The sequence below is a fragment of the Antrostomus carolinensis genome, unplaced genomic scaffold (assembly GCF_000700745.2).
Source record: "Antrostomus carolinensis isolate BGI_N321 unplaced genomic scaffold, ASM70074v2 scaffold37928, whole genome shotgun sequence".
In the NCBI taxonomy this organism is placed as follows: Eukaryota; Metazoa; Chordata; class Aves; order Caprimulgiformes; family Caprimulgidae; genus Antrostomus; species Antrostomus carolinensis.
In genome coordinates, this window is record NW_010331556.1 from 21,195 (window position 1) to 36,539 (window position 15,345).

The following is a 15,345-nucleotide window of genomic DNA, read 5'->3' on the forward strand; positions in this document are numbered from 1 at the left end:
TAATACATTCAGTTTTCCTGGCAATTAAACAACATGGAAGCACTAACAATTAACATCAAGGTCACCCTCAAATAAATTTTGATTTGAACACTCCTCATAGCAGATTTATGAGTAGATTCAAAGCTCATTAAAGTCAGTGGAACGACTCCTGTTGACTTAATGGAGATTGCATTTGGTGTACTGCTTTCTATGTTTTCCTATGACAGATTAATTACACGGTTTTGTGAATAATCATGCCTAAAATCAACCCTGTAACTTAAAGCTTCAAGCCTTACCTCACATATACATGTAGCTTCATCAGCAATGAGTTTGAGTGTTGCAAATATGAGACAAATTCAGAGTCAAATCTTCACGAACTTTTATGTTTAATCTTTAAACTGAATTTTTAACATCCCCTCCCCTTACCTCCATCTTAATTCCTGATTTGAGGGTCAATATGAAGCTTGACAGACTTTTCTGACTTTAACAGCTTCAAGAGGATGGTTGTTGAGAGTGGAAGAGAGCAAAGCACATGAGGACAACACAGTACAGAGAAAATAAAGTTGTCTGGAGATAAAGTCAGAAAGTAACTCAACCTGCCCTGCGTAAGCATTTAAGGACACATAGTTTGAACTATCCATAGTTCTTTTGACATAGGTGGGGAAAATCCCAAATACCCCTTCACTAATTTGCACAACAATATAATAACCAAAAAGGACAAGAAATGGGTAGAAATTTGCATCACATTAACCTGATCACACAGAAGAGTTGACAATTTTTCCCTTCACCTGCTACTGAAAAAAACACAAAAAAAAAACAAAAAAACCCCAACAAAAAGTCACCTCTGTTGAAAACTGAGAGGGACAAAAAAAAATTTACTCAGTATCAAATTGCAGGTTTTATTGAAACATGGTGGATAGAACAACCAATTGCATCAATTTTAAGGCAATTCTGCTGCAAAGAACTGGTAGGATTAATGTGTGCCAAATTAAATACAGAATATTAGTGTAATAATCACCTTAATCTAAGATATGAGTGTATAGTTTGCAACAAGAACAGCAATAAGAGCAGATCTAGTCTGAATATCCTTATTGCCAGATGCTGCCACACTGGAGCACAGTGACTGAGGACACCTGGTCCAACCAGGGCTTTTGTCTACCAACAGTCTTTCAGCAGTCACGAATTTCCTACCAAACAGAAGTGGCTGACTTTTTATTTCATCTTCAGGGAAAAGAAAAAGACACAGGTATGAGGATATTCTTCCTGTGCAGAGAAGAAACTGCCAAGTGTAGTATTTGTCAGCCAATCAGGAATTTTGAATTTACTGGAATTTTTGTTAGTGAGTTTCAACAATATCGAAATCAAAATTATATGCCTCATGAGAGCATTCAAGTGCTCTATTTCATAGGGGCTGACATACTATTTTATCACCATACTGCTGTGTTTGAAGGAAACCCTCTGCATTTTGATGCAACCTTTTAAACTATTAATAGTACAAACACAAACAGATTTCTTACTAGCATTTCCTTTTGAGGGAAGTCAAAAAAGTCAGGTGATACTAACATTACTAATGTTAGTACATGCATAAAGTCTTCAGCATCTCCTAGGATGGTCCAGTACTTCACAGGATCACATCCTTAAAATCTCTACATAAAAAAATTTCTATGTCAATACTTGAGAATGGAAGTTTAGTACAGTCTTGTAGATTTAAAAAACTTGCACTGTGACATTTTATCCAGATGATTAGAGGATCAATTTTTATATGACAGAACAGTGTTCAATACTGTAAAAAAAGCCAAAGAGCAAAAAAACAACACAAACATTCAACGTGTTAACATACAGCATGAAACTGGATGTAGAAAAATTTTAAAAGGATCTTTTTGATTTTTAATAGCATATAGATTATAATCATTAAGTCTGCAAAGTATATAAATCTTCATCTGATGGATATGTTTTGCATGCTTGTTCTTGTAACTCTGAAGAGACATCAGGCAAACATCAGGAGGATATGCAAATGCTTAACTCCATGTTGTTTGTTATTAGCAAAGTCCTTATAACTCCAGAAAATCTTGTCATTTATACTCATCCGAGATACAGTAATCTAAAGACAAAGTTCAAGCACACACACGCACACCAAAAAAAACCCAAACAAACCAGATTTCCAGTTGTGAATACACAGGTCATGTCACAGCAGGTTTCACAGAGACTACATAAAACAACCAAACAATAACAACCAAACAAAAACAACCAAACTTGGACACACAAAATATTCAGTAGTTCTCTGGTGTGATTGGTACCATTATAGAAACAAATGTACTTTAAATAAAATTAAGCATTTAACCTATTTCTGATGATGATGCAAAAAAGGACCCTCTTAACCAGCAGCAGCTACTGTACTGTACTATGATCATACAATTTCGTCCACAAGAAGGCCAGTACCCCAAGAGCTAGATCCAGTTCTCATTTTAAAAGGATTATAGCCTATTACTTATCTTAAAAAGCTGTATATAATAGATCCATGATTAATTTATCTCAAAATCACAAGGTAAAAGAAAAAGACAAAATTATTCCAAGATAATTTTCTGCCAAGTTCAAACAAATGCCAAACGATTCAACAAGTATTGAACACCATGAGCCACAAGGGTGTTTGCTGACTTGCAGGTAAATTAAATTGTAGCTGTTCACAGTAGTTTGAACACTTGCTGACTAAATTATTTGGTGTTGCTAGAACTTGAATCAAACCAGTTACCAGAACAATTACTAAAAATACTTTAACAAATCTATTCCTACTCACCCGGAAACTTCTTTTTTACTGCTATGCACCAAACTACAGTCATAGCGAGATTGTTAAGAAACTAGAAGCAAAATTCAGTCTTTCCTACTAGTACATCTGTTTGCCAATTACCTTAAAATAGAATCTTTATTTTCCATAGTAATGAAGGACACTGAGGAATTTTAGTGGTGTTAAAAGTATTAGCAGCAACCAATTACTGTCCATAGCAGGACTATTAGCCAGGTCAAACTGACCTGCTGCCCCTCCGCTCTCTTCCTGTGCAGTCACTATCCCTAGGTGCCCCCTCAGTAAGAGGGGGAGATATATAAACAACTAGTAAAACTGTTTTTTCTAAGATGGATGAACTGCTTAATGCAAAGGTTATTCAGTTTGATTTGGTGATGAAATAAGAAGTGAGGAGCTGGATGATTAATAACTTCAAGATGTCTGTAAACATTAGCAGAGCAGTTTATTATGGGGATAGCAAATTACATTAAGTTTTAACTCTGTCATTCTTACGCTGAATATTTCTTCAACTTGCCAAGTTATTTAGGCACTTAAGAAAACCAGTTGTAAAATAAGATCCAAAGGAATACTAAAAAGTATTCGTAAAAGCAGCAGAATTGTGCTGATCAACAAATAAGGAATTTTAGGTCCAGAAGGAGTCATCTGTCCTTGCAGTGGCAGAATCAATTCTTATGGGAGGACAAATGTAGATTTTTATCCTGTGATGCTCCATTAAATGCTTAAGATGTGTGTTGAGATAGGTGTTACTATAATAACCATAATAAATGTTCCTTCAGGCTTGTGAAAACCAGCATGGAACTATCGGGGCAATCATTAGGGATGATTATTGATGTCTCTGATGGAGAGAAATGACTAAACTCTTACTCAGGAAATCATCTTTTCATGTGAATAATTTCTTCTATTATGGCTCTCTCTCAAATCCACCCTGTTTCTGGAAGCTGATGGAAAAGCTTATAGTGGGAAAACACCAGCAATATTTTGTGTCTCTGACACACAAAAAAAATAGCCTTAAGTTTAGTTTTGAACACAAATTAGTTCGATCTCCTCTTGGAATTGTCTCTGTTTCTTAATAAATCTGAGGTATCACTGGTGTCAGCTTCACCAGTGAGGTGGTTGTCATACATTGACAGCATCATTCCTGCATGCCGGATGAGAGAACAATTATGGAAGAAATGGACAATTTCTCTTCTGTATGAGAAGTTTCACAGGTGCTTCTGGTTTCTGTAGCATCTCCTGTTTCTTACAGCTTTGAGAACATTAAGGATGTCATGGCATTTTTAATGTAATACAGAAACCACCATGTCCTTTTCCCAGACACCTTATTTAAAAAGGATTCTGCACCAATGTGAAAAGTATTATGAAATAAATATCAACAATAAATAAATCTATGCAAATACCTCTTTTTACAGATGTATGTATAGCCACATGCACAAACACACATATTCTTTCCCTGTGTTCTTAATAGTTACCCTTTAAGGATCTTCCAGGATGAAAGCCACCTTATAAATGAGAGGTATTACATATCCTAAGAGACATCTACTTATCCTTTATGATCTTGTTTAATGTTCTACTAAATCATGCTTAGCCTGTTGCTTTCCTACTTATATCCTCATTTATTACAATGAATTTTAAATTTAAACCTTTTCCAAATGGTTCCTTTAAATGTTCCCCACACCTCTGGCACAAATTTCCACACAACTCCATCAGTCTCTGGAGATTAATTGCGTAGGATTGGCATAGTTTTCTCTATGTCATCAGAATACTTTCAGGCTGGACTCAGAACAATAACAACTTGAAAAAAAATTATATGTCAATGCATGATGGTTTATCACTTCCACAAAATTTAGTGGATTTTTTTTTTTTTTTAATGAATAAAGGACAGTTAGCATCCTAGATCATAAAAAGAAGCTAATTCAATTCAAAACACCTTCATACAATTCATTTACCACTCAAACTCTCATAAAAATGTTTTAAGGGCAAGAGGTAAATATGTATTTTCTTGGCAGTCTGTACCAAGGTGAATTTTAGTTTGGATAAAAAGCTTCAGCAGTCCTTGAATAATCTCTCTCACTGAGATTTATGGAGAACTTTGCCACTAAGTCTTATGAAGGATAAGGTGTAAGTGTGTTTAAAAAAAAAAAAAAAAAAAATAGAATAAAATTGGTTGCATTCCAGAACTCCATTTGGTTTTGAGCTTCCACAAAAACCTTAAGTTTATACCACAAGCACAGCAAACAATACTGAAAATGTCCCACGGATGATACCTGTTACTGTAGGGAGAACTGAGAAGTCTAAATGCAGCTCAGCGTTGAAAGGAATTATTATTTGAGAAATTTTTAATAAAAACTCTTTATTTAGAATATTTTTGCCTGTCATTTTTTATTAGTCTGTTAATAATTTTGAATAATTAACAAGGTTTGCATTTGTTTCAACTATCATCTGATTTCTCCTTTGAATCACTGTTAAACACATTCTATACTTGTCTTAGCTCTGCTTGCTACTGAAAAGCACAAAGTCCCTTCTCCTGGATAAATACATGCCTAGTTCACATAAAATCTGAATGTAGATTACTCAGAGAAAAGCACTGAACATTCACAGAAGCGAACACCTTCTTGTTTCACAGTCAATTATTCATGTTTCCAGTCTATAAGACCATTTTTCTCGCCTTAAATAACCAAGTACTTCTCATTTACATGCTGAAGTTGCGCACTGAAGGAGACAGAAGGAAAGCCAGTCCACACGTTTGATCTAAGCATTTATACATACAGTGAATAAACTTACAAGACACACTTTGCCCAAAAAAAGGAATGTTAAAATAATGAAAACCACCAGTGGCTCGTGTTCTTTATAGTATTTACTCTGGTATTCAACACAATATGTAATTGTTGCTATGGCAACTGCCACATCTCTTGGCACCATAATAATTCTCAGATAAATGGATCTTTGTCCGAGCAAACTCCAAAGCCAGTGTATATGAAACCTGCATTTCTTTGGTGGTGGGAATCTGCAGAGTTAAGTTGGAAGTATAAATTCAGTCTAGGCCTGAGGGAAAGCACAAGCCTATCAGTAGAGGTGAGGTTCTGCTGCAGAGCTGAGTAAAAGGGGGAACATGGCTATATATGAAAAATCATAACCACTGTGCAGTGCCGTGGGATTGCAGGGTCACTCAGAAACAGTTCTAAGAGGTACGGGAGTCACGTCCGTACGGCACTGTCAGACAAAACTCCTGCTTCGAGGGTTTGATCTAAAGTCTGCTGGAATCTGATTACTTCAGCAGGTTCTGGATCAGGCTGAAGGATGAAAAGGGAAAGTAGGTGACTGGAATTTCTATGGAAAATAGCTTATTTCAGTAGTTAAGGAGATTTCTTATATAAAAGGAGCTCTTTGTTGTTTCCCCAAAAGCAAGTGGTCTGCACAGAGGATTTTTATAAAAATATAGGCAAAAAGGCAGCTAAATGATACTACAGAATGAGCCATTGATGAGAACAAGCTCTTGCTTTCATTGACATTAATTAAGATGTATTCTGTGAAACCTTCAATGTAGCATTGCAGTTACATCCTTTCACTGATGATTAAAGCAGGAGAAAGTTGTTTACCAAAATATGATCAACATATAGGTATTAAATTACAAAATCACTTATATCTCAGCTTTTTATGCATGAGTTCCAAGTCAATAGGTGTTTGCAGCGTGATAATGAACAAAAAAATAAAAGAACTAATAACAAATTAATCATTTAACAGCTAGTAGAACATTACTGTGTTAAGCTTTCTGGGAAACTAAATGGAAAAGTGAGAAGATTAATTTTCTTTTGTTTGCTCTTTAAGAAAACTCACATTTATATGCCTGAAGGACACCTTCAAAGGCAAAATATCTCAACAGCTTTTCTGAAAGAAATAGTATTCTAGATAGTTTTGATCAGTATAATAACTCATAAGTGTATCATAGTTATTGATGTACCCCTGTGACTTGCTCCATTTTGTGCTTTAAAATTAAATGCAAAACATGATATTCCATTTATGCAGTGCATTACTTTTTGCAGCAAATGCTATACGCGAAAGCTAATAACATGAAACTCTTCTAGCCTGTTTGTCAATATCTCATACAAGAGTCCATCTTCACACCTTTGCACAGTAATTTTCAGCCTATTTGGAACACTATTCTAAAGTGAAAAAATGCTAATATACGTTAATAGAAACGATATTTTTTTTCTGTATCTGAGAAACTGATTCTTGATCTTATTTTTCCAAATAAATTATTGAACTGCCAGACTAAACTCAACTATTCACTTCCTTGCGTGAATATTTTTTTCTGTGAGAGAATCCTGATTCATAATAAGATTATTGATCCTTTATCATCAGAGAGATAAAGCAGAAAGGCACATATGTAGGATTTAAGGCTCTAGGCACTTTTTATCTTATATCAATAAAATTTGCAATCTTTATCCTGCAGGGATAAAGCAGAGAGTAAGACACAAACAAGAAATGCTAATGTTTAAATCCAAGGAGTTTAGCTTCATTATTTCTGTTTGATAATTTAGAAAACAGAAGCATAGGTGTAAAGCAACTTGCACAAACATATACATCCAGGCAGTGACTTATTAGAAAACCAAATTCAGGTCTGCAAGGCAGCTGGGGATGTTTTTGGCCAGGCTGCCTCTCCCATCCCCACTATAATAAACAGAGCAGTGTACTGATGTTGGGAAAAGCGATGGTTTGACAAAGGCTAAAGTAGAAGCAGCGTATCTGACTAGCCCTTAGCTGCTACAGAGTGGACTGGACAGAGTAGCAGGACTAGAGCAACTTCATTTCCTTCAATCTGAGCTACTGCTGGAGATGATTTTAAAGTTTGTCTACAACATGCTCTCTCAGAGTTGTGTAATGTGTGTCTCTCTCTTATCTCTTCTTTTCTTTCCCCTATTCCTTTTCCATCTAGTGCCTGAAAAGTGTCCTGAGGGTTTGACAGTTTCTACTTAATCATTTCATCCTTCTGTATGGGAGACTGCTGAGCACCATACAGTGAATTCCAGCCTGGAATTTCTGAATATCTGCCTGCCCTCTTAGCTGCTTTGGTGACAGACTCTTGATATCTCACATTCCTCCCCATCCCCCACCCTGTAACAAATAAAATTTTTGGGAAAAAAAAAAAGCTGCATTTTGCTAACACACAAAAAAAGACAGAGAAAGATTGTTTCACAAGGTTTTCTTTTAGATCCCAGTGTACTAAGGGTATATTCATTAAAACCAGCATTAGATTATAGAGGGAGAGAAGGACTAGCAGACAAACATTTTGTTTGGCCTTGGAGTTCAATTCCCAGCTTGCTGCCTTTTGCAACTCACAATCTGTTATGAGACTCTACAAAAGATTGCCTATATTTTCTGTTTTCCACAAAACCAGACTCTTTAAATAAATAAATTCTCTAATGTCTGGTCAAACACTTAGTTGTGATGAAATTTCCAACTTTCAATTGTCCTACTATTTCCATAAAACACAGTAGGGACCAAGCACTGGATGAGATAAAAGTTAAAAAAATAATTATTGCCACTCATCAGCTTTGTCAGTGGGTTCCCAAACAGGGCTTGCAAGTGATTTATTTTTCCATTAGGGATCTGAACCTTAGCAATTCTATGAAATATTCAGAATGAATTCAAAGTTAATTTTGGAAATCCTGGGTGAATCAGAACATTTCCATGTATTTTTTTTAATATTGCCAATCACACAAGTCCTGACTGTGTGAAAGGGTATTAAGCAAACATTGGACAAAGCAGGGCATGAGCACAAATGTGCCTCACACCAGCCTACCCCATGGTGAATCCGAATTAACTGCATTACTTTCATTGAGCACTCTGATTGCCTGAGGGTACAAGTGTGTACACACACATGACCCTTAAAAAGACAACACACTGCAAAGTTACACCTTCCACAGGCCCACGGCTACTCTTCTGTGAACTCATATTCCACGTGCATCTCAAAAATGACAGTAGCTTTTTTTCGTGAATGCTCCCCTCCATCAAGACAGACAGAAACCAGTCCAACTAGCCAAAAACACATGAAGAAAGGGACACTAACAGCAGGTTTTAGAAAGCATTCTAACTGTAACCTGATGTACAGACTTTTGTTCTCAATAGCCTTTATGCATATCTGTAGGTATTAATGGGGTTTAGGGTATTTTGCAGAAACATCCAGACATCTGGAAAAGCAGCAGTGCTATACCTGCTCCTCTGTCACTAGACCCTGCAAAAGATTCTGTGATCAAAGAGCAACAGCCGAGCTGGCTGATGATGTCGAGGAACCATCTATCGTCTGCAGTCATGGCCATCCTTTGATATAAAGCTGCAGGCTCTGCAAATCTAATACACTTCTGGCAGAAGAGTAAGAAAACATGCCCTTCAGACTCAAAAAGTAGTTAAATAGTAAATGTATTCTAACAGCAACTAACTATTTTATGGCCGTGAAGTTAGTTTAAGTTAATCATGTAGGACTGATCAGTGAGGCCAGCTGGAATATTCCTCCATCTTCATCAGGAAAGTACCACACCCCTTCAACACTAGAGTACCGAAAGCTTTTCTGCACACTCCGGATTGCACCTCTAAATACTTTCAATATTCACCTAAAGTATGGTTGGTAGTAATCACAAGGTTTTAGGAATTATGCTATCTCCTCCTAGGCTCAGACTGCCAGTCGGCACATTAGAGATCATTATTGTCAGTCAATTCCAAACATGTTGGGAATCTGCAATTAGAAACATTAACAATGGGATTTCACAGATGTAGGTTACGTGCTTTCAGAAAAGAAATGGCAGTTGTTGGCAGTGGGGAAATACTTAAGAACTACTTATCTCCTAATTAAACAAGGTACTGTACTCTAAGTACTGAATGCTAAGCAGTGCTCTAGCATGTGCTCATCTTAACCCTACAGAATTATGCTGAATTACTAAGGCTCCATCTGAGCGTTTCTTAGCCAAGATTCCTTGCATAAACAGATGGAGAAGTTCTACTATTTCTATGCTGACACATTCAGACTGTAAAAGTACAGGATTAAATTCAAATTTATCATAAAATCACTTTAGATAGGATGCTGTAATCTTTATATCCTTCTCAAGTATGACAAACAAAGACAAGACTGTGTTGTGTTTAAAATAGGCAAACAACAGCTGAAACAGTTGGTAAAAACCTTTGATATAACAGCTACAGAGTGCTGGCTGAGGTCAGAGTAGGACAACCAGCCCCAAAGATTTTTATATTCCCTTGAAGAAGTGTATGATCCCCACTAGATGGATCTCCCAGGACACATTAATGCATCATGTACCTCCCAAAGGCACGGCAGACACCATGGATCACCATACGAGAAGGGTAATCTTCTAGTTATGGGCTGAATGTTGCAATTTATAAAGAAGTGATGAATACAGGTAGAGATGATGCTGTGACAGCTGTGAGGAGTCACCTATGAGGGAAGACTGGCAAGTGGCAGAATATGCCAGATTTAGACTGGTTTTCTCTCTCTGAAGCAAAACAAAGTGGTTGGAAGAGAATCCAGGAGTGGGGCCAAATTAGACTTGGCTTTTGACTGTAGTCTGGTGATAGATTTCAACACTAGGCATTAATTAATATTGATGGAACATTTTGAGGGGAGACTACCCAAAATCGATATAGGACATCAAGAGAAAAGGTCACTGACAAAGCTATGTCATAGTCAGTGCAAGTTATACATCTCATAATTCCTACTCATGAGACAAGATTTCCCCCTATGTAAATTCCATAGAATATCTCCCCACAAAGATATTAGAGAGCTCCATCTCCAAGAAAACTAGAATAAAACTTTAGAATATGATTCTCAGAGTCAGGTCTTCACACGCAAACCAAATGTTTGAAATTTGACTCCAGACCTCCTGTCAGAGATGTCTCAAACTCCTCTTCGTTTTCAAGTAACTTCTAACTGGAGAATGATAATCCCCATTTTAAAACTGCTCCTAAGATTTCAAAACCCAGAGTGAGAATAAAATATTTTGAACATTCTTGTGAATGCACCAGAAGGAGCAGGCCTGGCTAGTTTGAGACACAGGACAGCCAAGTGTCCAAGTGTAGTTTTTCTACTCTGAATTTGGCAGTGCATGGTCCTAAATCCACAGCTCCACCACATAAGGCTCTCTCAAGTATGACCTTGTCAAAAAAGAACTTCGTGAAGAAATGGCATATTTAAATAGAATTAAATTCCATTTAAGTGTTCCGATGAGCTCTCTGCAGTTACACATTCTGGTACTTTCTCTCCCACTGGCAATCTATATTCACATCATGCGCTGCTTAAAGTGCAGATCAAAACCTTTCCTCAGCCACGGACTTTCAGAAGTTTGTTTAACCTTTCCCCTAAAGCTAATTTTTTCTTTTAATGGAAGACAAGTTATACAAAGCTATTGTTGGAAATACAATGAGAATGCTGGCAGCTGAAAGTCTAAATATCAAAATAAGACAATAGATCAGTCATTTTTATCATGGCTCCTTTTTACTTCCCTGAAATTATAGGTCTGCAAAGGTACCAGGCTTAATTATCTAGTAAGCCACTGTCTTGCCTCCCTCTCTCCTAAATGCCGTGACACAGACGTGAAGGCTATCTCACATTTCCTTTTGTTACTTTCACTGGTGTGAAGTATTACACCAAAATTCAGAAGTGAAAAAGAAAGGACATGGCATTCAGCGGACAGAGTGGAACAGAAATCACTAGTGCACAGAGACAGGGTTGCTATTTGCATGCAAATGTTTACAGAGTTTAACATTATAGAGTTTATAGAGTTTAACGTGTTCATAGAGTTTAACATATAATAACATCAGACAAGCAGACCTATATGAAAATTTGAATTCCAGAGCACAGAATTCATTCCCATATTCTTAGACTTGGAGCGAATGTGAAGATTCTGTAAACTCTAAATTACACATTTAGACTGAGATATTCCATTTTCAGTTATGGCCAAACTGTGTTTTTTTGGCATAGTGTACACCAGAACCACCAGTTACTTTTGATACTCTCATTTGAATCAATTCTTTAAGAATATTTAACATTTATACCTCTCAAAATGTGAAAAAAAAAATATTTTAAATTGAACTAAATGCTAAAATGTTACAGCAATATCTGAACTGAAGACTGATTTTGATCTCTCTTCTAACAGACTAAAACTGCTTACAGTCCTAGATGGCACATGCAAATATCTAGCAGCATCTCCTTGGCACTTTCTTCCAGGCCTTTGTATTGATCTTACCTTTAATGCACCGTGCTTTTCATTCGCTCCAACAATCAAAATTTCTGCCATGTCCTCAGCGTGCTCAGACCGCGCGTGGACAAACAAGGCTCTGCCAGCTTCCGATATATTCTTTAGCGCAACTAAAGACCCATCACGTTCCACCTTAAAGTCTGGGTTAGAAACTTCGAAGTTCAATTTGTTATTCCCCTTGCAGTCATCAAATTCCACTGGGGGAAGAAAAAGAAAAAAAAAAAAAACAATTATAAGTATTCACTTCGGAACATAAGCTTCAAACCTCTATGTTATTGGCTTGTCTACATATCTTGGGAAGAAACATCTAGTCTAAGGGGAAAAACTTTCAAGAAGCTTTATATTTGTATGACTATAATTCATAGACAAATCTTATGAATGTGCACTTTCAGAATGATGAAGAGATTTTGACAACACTAATTGGACAGGTAGGAGATTAACAAAACACTTTGGACATGAATATTTTGTGAACACTCAAATAAAATGCACACCTAATTCTACAAATTGGGCAGTAGCAATAGAGATCCTGTTTTCCTCCTCATAAAATCCAGAATCTCTAAAGGCTCTTCTGCTGGCAAAATGGTTTCAGATATCCGGTAAATCTTTATCCTTGGAATTGGTTGTTTACAGAATAGTCAACCTCATAGTCTACTGCAAAAGTACCACATAATAGAAAAAAAAACCTATCATATTTCTTACTAACTACTAGGATTGTAATATAGTGCATAAGCTGCAGTATGAATGCAGCTAAGGATTGGGAGAACTTTTAATTAAACCGTAGCTGTCAATAATCCTGTTTAACTTTACATGACAGATTTAAAATATTTAGAAAGGCTGGCATAAAGAAAAAAAAATGTCTCTAAAGTACAAAGCTTAAGACTTTGCCTCAAGGTCCTTCTGAGTACAGTAGATTCACTTTGCACAAAATACCAGAAAAAACATTAGTGATGTCACTACTAGCTATATGATTAAAGGGTTTTCACAACAAACTTTTAATTGCTAAACTTTTCAGGTTTTGACACCTCTGAACAATATATTTGCATGTGGAGGTTGTTTTTACTTTTTTTTTTGCAGACAATCTGTTCTATATTTCCTACCTGCTCCTCGAGTTACTGCTGCTGTAGACTTTTCATTTATCTGCATGTTGTTGCTATTTTACATTTCATTTCTAGTGATTCTTTAAAAACTACATTACACTTTCAGAAATGGATACAGACTACAGAAGATCAAAGACAAGGGAATTTTATGGAAAATAAAGCACTTTTTGTATTTGATCGCTGTTTTTATAGGGGAAAAAAAAAAATAAATCTCAAAATTAGGCCAATACCGGTCTAACTTTCCTGACTACGTAGCATCTATAACTGACCTTAGAACACAGACAGAATCTCATAGTGGATGGCCTAAGAACACTCCTGGCAAGTTACACAGAAATCCTCTTCATCAAATTTTACATCTATTTCCAGACATAAGAACTTGAAGACAGGGCTGCCAGAGGACCTTATAGAGATCCTTTCTCTCTGGGCATTCACTAGGATTGAATCCCAGAGTAGAACCACCGCAGGGAAGAACTGTTGCTGGTTCCAGAATCTGAATACAACTTTATTTTATGATGAATGTTGATGAGAAAGGTTAAATTAAAAATTAGCCAAATGCAAAAATCTCAAATGCACAAACTTTAGAATAAGGCACAGAATGGGAGATGTGTGACACTATTTGCCAAATCAGTAGTGCTGGGTTGATCTTGGGCTGCATCCAGACGCCCACCCAGCTGCTCTCTCGCTCCCTCACCTCAACAAGATGGAGGGAGAAATAAAATGAAAAAGCTCGTGGGTCAAGATAAAGACAGGGAGATCACTTACCAGTTACCACCGCAGGCAAAGCAGATTTAACTTGGGGAAAATTAATTTATTGCCAATTAAAATACATTTGAAAGGTGAGAAAGTCAAAAATAAACCCACACCTGGCTCAGCTTCACTCCTCCATTCCCAGCTCGCGGCCTCCTTGCCCCAGCGTGGCACGGAGGGATGGGGAACAGGGGGTTACAGTCGGTACCTAATGGCCTCCCTCTGCAGCTCCTTCCTCCTCACACTCTTCCCCTGCTCCAGCCTGAGTCCCCTCCATGGGTGGCAGCTTCCTTCAGGACACGGCCCCTGCTCGGGTGTGGGCTCCTCCAGGGAATCCCTGCTCCAGCGCCTGCAGCCCGTCCTCTTCCTCGCCCCTGGGGCTCACACTCCCCTCACACTGTTTCCCCTCACCCCCGGCAGCGTTTTGCCCCTTTCTGACACACACAGCCAGAGAGACACCCCAGCCTCGCTGAGGGGCTCAGCCCTGCCCTGTGCTGGGGCAGCTGCGGAACCACCCGGAACCGGCTGGAACCGCCCGGAACCAGCTCTGTCCAGCCTGGGGCAGCCTCGCCTCTCCCTCCTCACAGGGGCCCTGCAGCCCCCCGCACATCGACAAAGGCGGTAAGAGCCTGAGGTGGGAATTTTAAAAGAACAAAGTTGTGATCCTGTGAATTTGTGCCTATCCTCTTCCTGAGGAGAATCCAAGATCTACAGTAACCACAGTCTCCTGCGTAAAAATCATCCCAGCACCTGAAGGATCTGCACAAGCGTTAGTCTTCCTTACCTATTTTTAACTAAAAGCTGCTCCCACTTCCTCTACTTTACTTGAGGGCAAAAGAACTATCCTTGGATTCACAGTGGGATAACAAACCAGAATTTCACCAGCCCATTTGCCATTTCATTGAATTTTGCTGAAAGCAAGAGGGATTATAAATAAAAAAGAAACAAAAAGCTCTTTCCCCTCAGACACTCCAATCCCTCCAGACAAACCTATCTCAGTCTGTCATGTCGCAGACCCCTGCTTTCAAAGTCTTCCAATGCAGTAGAAATAGGAGGGGAAAAACACAGAATTTGGGAGCAGTAGCAGTTTAAAACAATTTCACAGTGCTCCGACCATGCTGGTGTCCATGCTGCCCTGAGCCACGGCTGCTCTCCGAGGCCAGGAACCACTCGCAGAAAGGGTCTTGCACTCACAGTAGGGTTTTGATGGAAGGTTCTCTGTTAGCAAAGCCTCCCTGGTGTAAAACCACCCGTTGCAATTTATGTTGGTGATATGACAGGCATTTTAACAGATTCACTGCCATCTCCTAAACCTATCAACCCACAAAAAAGACAAAATTTCTCTGTCACCACAAATGTGGGAAGTTGAAATTCTCTATACTAATCACTGCATAAATTGCAGTTTTAACAAATTATGAGTGGATTTTCTTTTAGTTTATTCTTCCCCCCGCCCCTTTTTTTT

General features: G+C 37.9%; 1 protein-coding gene across 1 annotated transcript in view; it reads right to left on the minus strand.

The window, feature by feature from the left end:
- Positions 1-13,791, minus strand: part of LOC104529068 (cadherin-13-like) — a gene marked incomplete at its 3' end in the record, with an annotated part of 33,176 nt that extends 19,385 nt beyond the window's left edge. The window contains exons 1-4 of the mRNA XM_029086291.1: positions 13,780-13,791; positions 13,714-13,742; positions 13,137-13,189; positions 12,028-12,236 (exon numbers count right to left, since the gene is read on the minus strand). Coding sequence (XP_028942124.1) covers positions 12,028-12,236; positions 13,137-13,189; positions 13,714-13,742; positions 13,780-13,791 — 303 coding nt within the window. The remainder of the gene's footprint in view (positions 1-12,027; positions 12,237-13,136; positions 13,190-13,713; positions 13,743-13,779) is intronic.
- Positions 13,792-15,345: the final 1,554 nt, after the last annotated feature.